This window comes from Camelus dromedarius, chromosome 20, assembly GCF_036321535.1.
Source record: "Camelus dromedarius isolate mCamDro1 chromosome 20, mCamDro1.pat, whole genome shotgun sequence".
Taxonomy (NCBI): Eukaryota; Metazoa; Chordata; class Mammalia; order Artiodactyla; family Camelidae; genus Camelus; species Camelus dromedarius.
The window spans coordinates 39811150-39821088 of record NC_087455.1 but is presented as its reverse complement, the minus strand read 5'-3'; the positions used below and the strand labels follow the sequence as shown (position 1 = coordinate 39821088).

The 9939-nt window shown below is 49.4% G+C and overlaps 1 protein-coding gene across 9 annotated transcripts; it reads right to left on the bottom strand.

The window, feature by feature from the left end:
- Window positions 1-2207: 2207 nt before the first annotated feature.
- On the bottom strand, window positions 2208-9674 carry LOC135318730 (GDP-fucose protein O-fucosyltransferase 2-like). Of its 9 annotated transcripts, none has more exons than XM_064476997.1 (5): window positions 9494-9672; window positions 7872-8108; window positions 5635-5736; window positions 4613-4742; window positions 2208-3015 (listed from the first exon to the last, which is right to left on the bottom strand). In XM_064476997.1, the coding sequence occupies exons 1-3, from the start codon at window positions 9603-9605 to the stop codon at window positions 5729-5731; spliced, it is 357 nt and encodes a 118-aa protein (XP_064333067.1). In that variant the 5' UTR covers window positions 9606-9672; the 3' UTR covers window positions 2208-3015; window positions 4613-4742; window positions 5635-5728. The 9 variants fall into 9 exon arrangements, with proteins under 9 accessions (XP_064333067.1, XP_064333066.1, XP_064333065.1 ...); XM_064476996.1 differs by having other exon boundaries at window positions 5570-5736; window positions 9494-9671; XM_064476995.1 differs by lacking the exon at window positions 5635-5736 and having other exon boundaries at window positions 4613-4670; window positions 9500-9674.
- Window positions 9675-9939: the final 265 nt, after the last annotated feature.

Here is a 9939-nt window from a genome sequence, read left to right as displayed (position 1 = left end):
GCTCACATTCTATATATCTAAACATTTTAAGTGCAGTAGGTTCTAAAGTCCTGCCTTTACAAATATACATTCATTATAAGGGGGAAGGCCAGGTTCAAAGTTAGAACAACCAGACTCAGGGGAGTCCTGCAAAGAAAGTGAGTGTGTGGGGAGAGCTGATTCCCAGACTCTGATCACTAGCCTGACCCTTTTCTTCCCAATGCTGGGTCCATCCCTTGCCATAAGTGGCCTTGGATGTGCACAGGGGGACACTCAGATTTCACGTCTGGGCTCTGCCTATAACCTCCATGCAAACAGCTGCCCTTTGGCCTCTCTGTGAGTCCTGGGAATCTGAACTCCGGGGAGAGCCGGTGCAGGCACTAGAAATGGGTCAGGGGCTGCTGAGGCAGGGCATTCGGCGTCCTGGGTTTCTAGAGCATGGGATGGAGCCAATGACCATGTCCCCTTGGCCTTGCTGACTCCACCCGATGGAGGGCGTGGCCAGAGGAAGTGTCAGGGCCAGGGGAACCTTCTGCAGTGCAGGACCCAGGGCAGCGGGGGGCCCGGGTCTAAGGAGAGAAGCCCTAAGGAAAAGTCTGTGGAGGCTGTAAGGTACCTTCATTCCCATTAATTAAAAAAAACAAAAGCTTACCACAGGCGTGCGGGGGAAGGGTTTTGTTATAACAAGGGAAGGCACTTGCCAAGGTCTGGCCATAGAGGGCTGCTGGGTTTGCCAGGTTGAAGAGGAACCGAGAGGCCGTTTGCCTCCCCTGGGTCTAGACACTGCTTGAATTCTTCCAGGTGACACTTAAATGCAGTGAGACATGGAACTCTCTAAAGTTGTTAAAATATTCATGGTGAGCCATTCAACTCTCTCCTCATTCTTGGCTACGAAAGCACGATAAACACAGGTGGGAATCTCATCAGCCTGTTGGTTGGTTCACTGTCCATCTGGCGCCCCCTCTTGTAGGAGCCTTTATCACATCACCCAGGGCTGACCCATCTCAGGATCACAGCTGATTTTCCACAGGTGGCACCACTTGCTGGTGACATGAAGGAACCATGTTAGCCACCTCCCAAACTCTGAGGCTTCTCCTGGGAGGAGCCTGCAGACACCCAGTCCAGCCTCTGCACAATGATGCTCCACAGTGTCACTCCCGGCTTGCTGCCCTGGCCTCTAGCTCTGGCCAGAACCTCGCTGAATTGTCGATAAATGTCCCCCATGCACCACGTCTAAGCTTGGGGTCCAGAGGTGACCATGGTTCTTATTTTCTTCCCATCGATGGACTGTTTGATCTTCATGTAATCGTGTTGGCAGGAAGGCCAGTACCACCCTCTTGAGGCCTCCCCGAGCCGCCTCTGTCTATAACTGTCCTAGCGCCCCAGGGGATCGGGTCTGAAGCCTGGCACTCAGACACGAGGATGACAGCTGGAGAGACAGGAATCCACTCCTGCTGTGGCTTCTGCTGAGGCTCGATGTGGCCATACAAATGGATCCCACAGGCCCTGACTTCACTTGACTCGCTGCAGGGATGCTCCCACACTGCCCCGTTCCCCCCGAGAGACAGAGGGCTTTCTGCTTGTTCCCGAAGGCCCCACCCCCGAGGGGGCACTGGGTCCAGTGGAGCGTCCAGCCTGGTTCCCCGCCAGCCCTTAGGGCTTTGGTGGGGCCTGGAACATCAACTACCCTCCCCTTAGGGGCCCGTTTGTCCTTTCCAGCCAACAGACCTAGGTCATAAGCACTTTAACTCACCTGAGGGTGTTTTCCTCACTTCAGGGGCAGTGAGGACGGGGCTTCTTCACACTCCAAGTGCCCCAGGTCTGGATGCAGACAGTCTGGCTCTCCCCCAAGTCCTGCAGTTCCCGGCCACACCTGCTGCTGGTCACAGTCTGTGCTGTGTTCTCTTCCAGGACAAGGGGTGCACTCTGACCCCCGCCCCGCCCCCACCAGCGGTGGCAGAGGCGGCGGACAGGCAGGTGAGCTGGGGCCTGAGACCGTGCCCGCAGATCAGTGCCCCAGAGGCCGCTGGTGACTAGAGGGGCCACGGGGCAGAAGGCAGCATGGGATGGGAGGAGGAGGAAGGTTCAGGATAAGGAGATGAAAGGGGGAACGGACAGCACTGTGAGGGCCTCGGCCATGAAAGGGAAGAGAAATCACAGTGACAGCTGGAGCGGTGTCGGCGTTAAAAGCTGCGGGCTGTTTTTTTAAATTTTATTAATTACCAATATATATTGACAGATTTCTTATTTTATTAAAGATTATGTTCCATGTCATATAACAGGATAGAGTATGTTATTATTTATTAAATAATACATAATAGAAGATATACTAGCATATTATCTTCTGTTTATTTATTAGCAGATAGTATATAATACATATGTAGGTGTTTATACACATAATATATAATTCATGCATCTATATAATATATAACCCATAACAAATAATGTAAGATTATGATTAATATATAATATAACAAGATTACATAACAATAATGATGTAATATTACCCATTGTATGTCTTGGTTCATGACACATTCTCATCTTAGGTGCCTGTCAGAGGTATTTATGTATTAAAATTAATATTATAAGACACAGTTATGAACCTATCACCCAGCATCATAACAGGAATATTGACAGTGACATACTGTGTCCTCTTTCCCTATCCTGCTCTTGGCCTTTTCTCACAGGAAGTAACCAGCATCCTGAATCCTGGCTTACCCTTGCCTTGTGTTACTTTCACACACACAACATTTAAGATCAGTTAAAACAAATGAACTGCAGGTACATGCAAAGAAGTGGATGAATCGCACACTCCATGTTAAATTGAAAAAGTAACCCCTAGAAGGTAGCCGATAGTGTGCTATGCTTTTAACTGTGTATATATATGTCAACTAAACTCACTGAATTAAGAACAAGTACAGCTAGAGTCCAGGTGGGAGAGGGACAGATAAAAGGTGAGGTGAGCAGGTTTGCTGCAGGTGAGCGAGTTCCTTTCCAGTGACATGTCATTCTCTCTGAAGCAGGAGGCAAGGCCATCTGCTGGGAGTCAGGGAAGAGACAGAGGGAAGGTTAGAGGTGTGCAGAGAGCAGAGAATGTTGACACCACTGAGTGATAAGTGGGGAAATGTGCTCACTAGAGAAATCCTGGAGGATTGCCTGGCAGCGGCAACATGGTGGGCATTGATTTGTAGTCTTGGAAATCTGTGCTGGGAGAGCCTGCTGCCTGCAGGCTCAGAACAAGTAGAGCTGGGTGAAACGAGATGGAAGTCGGCCTGGTGAGGAACTGAAAAGGTCAAGGCTCAAGGGGGTTTTGTCTGTCATAAAGAGAGTGCTGACTGTGGATGCAGAGCTGGAAGGTGGGGAAGTGGAAGTAAGAGGAACGTGGACAGGCAGGAAAGCAGAGGAGTCAGCACATGATGCCCCAGTGAGGGTGAAGGAGGGCCAGGGAGGCTGGTGGAGAAGAAGCTGGACGGCTAGAGGTGGGCACTTAAAGGAGAGAGGCTGGACCTGGGGTGGAGACACGCCCGGGTATGAGCCCGGGGGTAGGGTGAATGGGGGGTGGCTGGCTCAGGCTGACAGAGAAGAAGACCCTACAATGACCATACTGGGTGGTGGAAGGAGAATGAACTTTGACGTCTTGATGGTAGGAGGCGAGGCAATACAGAGCTGGTGGTCCAGGTGCTCCTGACTGAGGCAGAGGAGCAGGGAGGCCAGGGTGGCAGGCACTGCTAGGAAAGGATCTGGGTTTTCCATGTGCTCCCACGAGGGGAAGAGCAATCATCTGAAGGTGGAAAGTGAGCACAAGGAGGCCAACCCAGGCACCTGATCAAACGGGGGTTGTGAAGGTGCAAAGCGTCAACTCCAGTGATGGTGGCCCAGGAAGCAGGGACCACGGGTGAAGTGAGGAGGCACTCAGAGAAGAGAGGGAGAAGAGTCTTCTGGGTGTAGGGGGAAGAGAGGCCCCAGGACAAAGGAGCACAGAGGCACAGTGATGAGGATGGACTGGCTCTATGGTGACACTGCAGGGATGGCTGGATCTTTGTCCTGAGGGCTTAGGTTGGGGGGACTACTGGCCTCATGAGGATCCCCCTCTCAGCAGCCTGGACAGAGGCTCTCGCTCCTGAGAGCTGTGTGGCCACCACTGTTCCCGGAGGGGCTCTGCCTCCATCTTCTCTTATCAGACTTTCCTGCCCAGCCCCCGACCGCCAGCGAGGGAGCCTGGGCCTCGCAGCTGTTTGCCGTGGAGGGACACAGGCTCCTCGGAGGAGCAGGCGGATCTTACTTTGCTCCGTAACCCAGGGCCTAGCAAAGCGCCAGCCCATGTGTGGGCCATGTAGGGGCTCGGGTACTTACTATACTAACTCAAAGCAGTAGAATTGCAGAGCTGGAGGAAGTGACCACTGAGCTCACAGAGTTCAATGCCCACACCCCCATTCTACAGATGAGGAATCAGAGACCAAGCAGTGAAGCAGCCTTGGCCAAGGTCACGCTGCTCGTAAATGCTGGCCTGTGTCAGGCATGCCAAGTGATGAGCTGCAGTGAAGGGGCTGAGAGGGGTCTCTGGGGCCAGAGAGCTCGGGTTCAAGTCCCAGCTCTGCCATTTATTAGCCGTGTGATTAATGAATGTCCTTACCTTTAAAGTGGAACTCATAGTGGTGCCAACTCATTGGGTTGTCATGAACACAGCGTTCCTGGAACAGCAGGACAGAGTTCTGTAAGGGTTTGCTGTTGCTTTGGTTATGATTATTATCACCAAGTGAACCCTGAAATGAAGAACAAAGGCAGCAAGAATTTTTATTTTAAAGGAGTTTCAAATCCTCTGATGAATGCTTCATTTCATCTATTCAAGTTTTCATTTGACCCTTATTAACAACTAAACAATGGATGACTTTTGAGGCAATCTTGCTTCATGTCTTTAATTCTCACTAACGACACAGGCTATTTAACAGGCAGCAGTTTCTTTTCCAGGAAGAGGGACAAAAAGTTAAAAATGACTCAGTGCCTCTCGGTCCCCAGTGAGTTGGTTGTGACCTGTCAACCCAGCTTTGGGGAAGTGCCCGCTCCCCCTGGGCCCACTGAGCTGCCCCGCAGCCTCCAAGGGGTGCCGTACCCCCACACGAATCCAGTCTCTTGGTTCCTATCTTTGCTTCAGATCCCTCAAGGACTGCCCATGCCCCAGGGCCCCATCTGCCCCACCAGCCTTGGCTGCTGGACTCCAGGACACCATCCTGGGTCTCAACCATCCCCTGTTCCTATGACCGCCCCACTACTCTACATTTTGTCCTTCAAGTGTGGGCTTCTGTGGCTCGCCACACAGCAGGGGTCTCCCCGTCCTCCACCTTGGGTAACTGCATCGTCCTGCACGGTGCCTAGGGAACCCGTGTGGAGGCAGGAAGAATACAGAACAACAGGTGCTCAGAGGGGCTGCCTTTCCCACTGCAGGGGCCCTAGAGAGCTTTCTCCCAGCTGGTTATTCACAGGCGCTGAAGCTGTGGAATCTCGATCTCACCAATTTAAAGGGCATCATCACTAATTACAAAAGCAATCATTTCTTCAGTAGCAAAAGGAGAAAAGACTTTGTGTTCCCCACCTCCAACTGTTTTCCTCCACCTTCAGATGTTTCTCATCTCTGGGCAAGGGTAGAATGCAACTCACAGAATATTATTTTTCAATGTCTTTTCCCACTCTGAAGATTGCTTTCCCAGAACCGATGAAGGCTAGAATGGTTTAGCTTCCCTGGACTGAGGATTCAGAGGCCTGGGGGGAAGGGGGGAGGGGGAGGTGAGATAACTCAGCAATATTGAACCTAACAGAGACATTAAAACGTTCTATTCTAAACAGAAAGGAAGCAGGATGCTATAGAAACAGGAAAACCATAGTTGGAAATGCAATAACGAGTTGCAAGAGAATAAACATAAAGATGTAAAAATGAAAAAGGACATCAAAATAAAAAAAGTTGGGAATGGGAGAGGGGAGCAAGAAAATGTAGATTTTTTTCTTTCTTTTTTTTCTTCGTTATTCTTAGGATGTGTTGGAGCCTACGTGATTATCAGTCTAAAGGAAATAGATATAGTAATGGGCTGATATATTTGAAGAATAAGGTAACCACAAATCAAAAGCATACAATAGAGTCGCAAAAAAACCAAAAAGAAACAAACTCAAAATGGCTTAAAGACTTAAATATTACACACGACACTATAAACTTCTCACAAGAAAACATAGGCAAAACATTATTTGACATACATCTCAGCAATGTTTTCGTAGGGCAATCTAAGCAACCCAAGCAACAGAAATAAAAGCCAAAATAAATAAATGAGACCTAATTAAACTTATAAACTTTTGCACAGCAATAGAAACCATAAGTAAAACTAAAAGACAACCTATGGAATGGGAGAAAATATTTGCAAAAGATGAGACTGACCATGGCTTAATTTCTAGACTATATAAATAGTCCATACAACTTAATAAGAAAAAAATAAACAACCAAATCCAAAAATGGGCAGAACAACTAAACAAGCAATTCTCCAATGAAGACACACAGATGGCCATTAGGCATATAAAAAATGCTTAATATCGTTCAATTATCAGAGAAATGCAACTCAAAACTACAATGTTATCATCTCACACCAGTCAGAATGGCCATCATTCAAAAGTCCACAAACCATAAATGCCGGAGAGGCTGTGGAGAAAAGGAAACCCTCCTACATTTTTGGTGGGAATGTAGTTTGTTGCAGCCACTGTGGAAAACAGTATGGAGATTCCTCAAAAGACAAAAAAAAAAAAAAAAAAAAAAAAGGCTTATCACCTAATCCAGCAATCCCACTCCTGGGCATATATCCAGAGGGAACCTTCATTCCAAAAGATACCTGCACCCCAATTTTCACAGGAGCACTGTTTACAATGGCCAAGACATAGAAGCAACCTAAACATTCACTGACAGATGACTGGATAAAGATGCGGTATTTAGATATAACAGAATATTACTCAGTCATAACAAAGAAGGAAATAAGGCCATTTACAGCAACATGGATGGAACTGGAGATTATCTCACTAAGTGAAATAAGTTAGACAAAGACAAGTATCATATGATATCATTTATATGTGGAATTTTAAAAAAATGATACAAATGGACTTATCTATAAAACAAAAAACAGACTCACAGACTTATAAAACAAACTTAGGAGTTCGGGATTAACAGATACAAATTACTATATGTAAAACAGACAAACGACAAGGATTCACTGTAGAACACAGGGAAGAATATTCAGTATCTTGCAACCTATAATGGAAAAGAACCTGAAAAAGAATAGACTATGTATATGTACAACTGAATCACTATGCTGCATACCTGAAACTAACAAAACAGCTGTATAACTGAAACTAACAAAACATTGTAAATCAAACACATTTCAATTTAAAAAAATTGATAAGCTCTAAATACCTTTATTCAAAGAAAATCTTGAACTCTTCCCTCTTACAAAATTTAAAATGGGTAGCTTGAGCAGGGCCAAATTATACTGGATGGGCAGTTACATATCTTCTCCAGCACGTGGCCCATGCTACACACACATCGTGTTTTCCTACAGGTAAGAACAGCCCTGACTGCACAGCGAGCGACTCTTTCTGGGACAAGGGCCTCTGTGGCAGTGGCCTCCTTGTCACCGCTGCATCTCACCAGGAGGCCAGGGTTTTCAGAGGGGAGGGGACATAGAGCTCATACACTTCAAATTGACTTCCCGAAAAAACTATGGAAAAACCAAATTCACCTGCAGTGCAGGAAACATGAGCAGGGCCCCTAAGCAGACCGACAAGCCCAAAGTAAGATGGCCCGATGTTCAGATCGGAACCAGAACAAAGACCACCTGGCCCCAGTTAAATGACCACCACCTCACCTGCAATGAACTGCTCGTACTCAATGTCAGGGATGTTTCTGTTGAGACTTGGGAGGTCAAAGGAGTCGGACCAGGGATCGGGGCTCTGCCAGTGGTAGAGGTGGCCCCAAGGGAATAGCACCAGTACCGGCTCCTCCATCTTCAGCAGGGTCTTCAGGAGGAAGGCAATGTGGATGCAGACGTTCCTACGGAGGTTGAAGCCCTCTGGAGGGTTGAAGTCACACAGAAGGTACCTGGCTGGGAGCAAAGGAGAGCGGGTCTTCAGGGCCAGGCCTCTGCACAGGAATCCCGGCTTAGATAGAACAGATACAACGGGAATCCCTGCACAGCCCATGGCCTAGACTCCAGACACATTCAGCAGCTTCTGGTTTGTAAAGTGGAGGCACTGCCCACCCATCTCCATGTGGCCAATTACTTCAAGTCCGGGAGCAGTTGCGGAAGACATCTTGGCATCCGTCTAACACCACTAAGCACCCGACTAGCATCTGAGCACCCGTTCTCCAGGGGCTCTCAAACTTCTTGTTCTACAGAACCCTATACACTCTTAACAATTACTGAGAACTCCAAAAGGCTGCTATTTATGTGAGTTTAATCTATCACTATTTCCTGTGTTAGAAGTTAAATAAGAAGTTAGAAAAAGTGTATGAATTCACTTAAAAATATTAACAATCTACTGTATGTTACCATTAATACTCTTAAACAAAATATAATTCTATTTTTCAAAAGAAAAATCATTAGTGAGAAGAATAGCAGTGATTTTAATTTCTGCAAATCTCTTTTGGACTGGTGAGAGCTGAATTCTCCTATCTGCCTCTGCATTCCCTGTTTTGTGATATCGCAGGCCAGGTTTTCCCTGGAAAACCCCGCAGGAACTCGGGAGAGCAAGAGTGTGCAAAAGGCAGGTGACATCCCGGCGTTTCTATGAAAATGGTCTTGCACCTCAGGGGCCTTGGATACACTTTGATAACTGTTGCCCTATCCAAGGCGAGACTCTTCTACACAAGAGCCAGGCAAGGGTCCTGGATTCTGTAATGAGTTACCGCCACCACACCCCTCCCTTCTCTGTGTGTTTCTCACAAGCTCCATTACTGCAGATGAGGATGTAATCCTCAACTGGGGCCTCTAATCCCAGAAGACTGCTAACTTCAAGAGGGAGGGTCCCATCTACCATCCCTACACCCCGCATAGTTTATTTTGAGTCAAGCCCTAGATAACTGCTTATCGGCACTGACCCTTGTGTCTTTTTCCTGAGGTTGACTGAAGGAACCAACATCTGGATGGAACTGAAATTTCCCTGCAGATAAACAAGGCTGATAAGCCACCCCATTCCAACATCTGATTCTGGGGCTCTTCAAAACCCGGGTAAGGCCCCGCTTCATCTAAGATGGGTCCTCCGCCTGCCCTTCCCGGGGGGTTCTGGGAGGCCGCGGCCACCAAGGGCGACCCAGACTCGCGGCCCCAGCCCCAGGGCCTGAGGGGGAGGAAAGCTTGAGGCTGTGCCCAAGCCCTGCCCCGCCCCGCCCCAACACGCTCCCCGGCACCACAGCCCTTCCCGGCCACCGCCCCAACCCCGATCCCACCCCGGTTCATGTCCGCCGGCCCCGCCGACGGCGCGGACGTACGTTTACCGTCTGTGGGACGCCGCCCCAGACAGGATGTCGGCCGCCGACTGACCAGGCCAGAACTAGTCGCCCGGCCGAGCAAGCCGCCATCCCCAGCAGCAAGCACCGCCATGGTCCCGGGCAGCTGCACACTTCCGGAGCCCGCTACCCGCCCCAGAAGCGCACGCCGGCCCGCGCAGAGCGTGGCGCCTGTAACCATGGCAACTCCGCGGGGCCCTCCCCTAGCGCTTGCTTCGTGCGTCCTCCCGAGTCTAGTTGTGAGAGGGCAGAACTTGCGGAGCCAATGGGAGCCAGGGCGCAGCCAGGACGGGGGTGGGGGGAGGCTTATGGGACAGCTGGGCGGGGCCGGGGAGGGCAGGGCCGCGCGGAAGTCCTGACCTGCTGGTGGCGCCGGCCGGAGGCTGGGGCGTTGCTGCCACCAGTGGGCGGGGCAGCGGGGCAGCGGG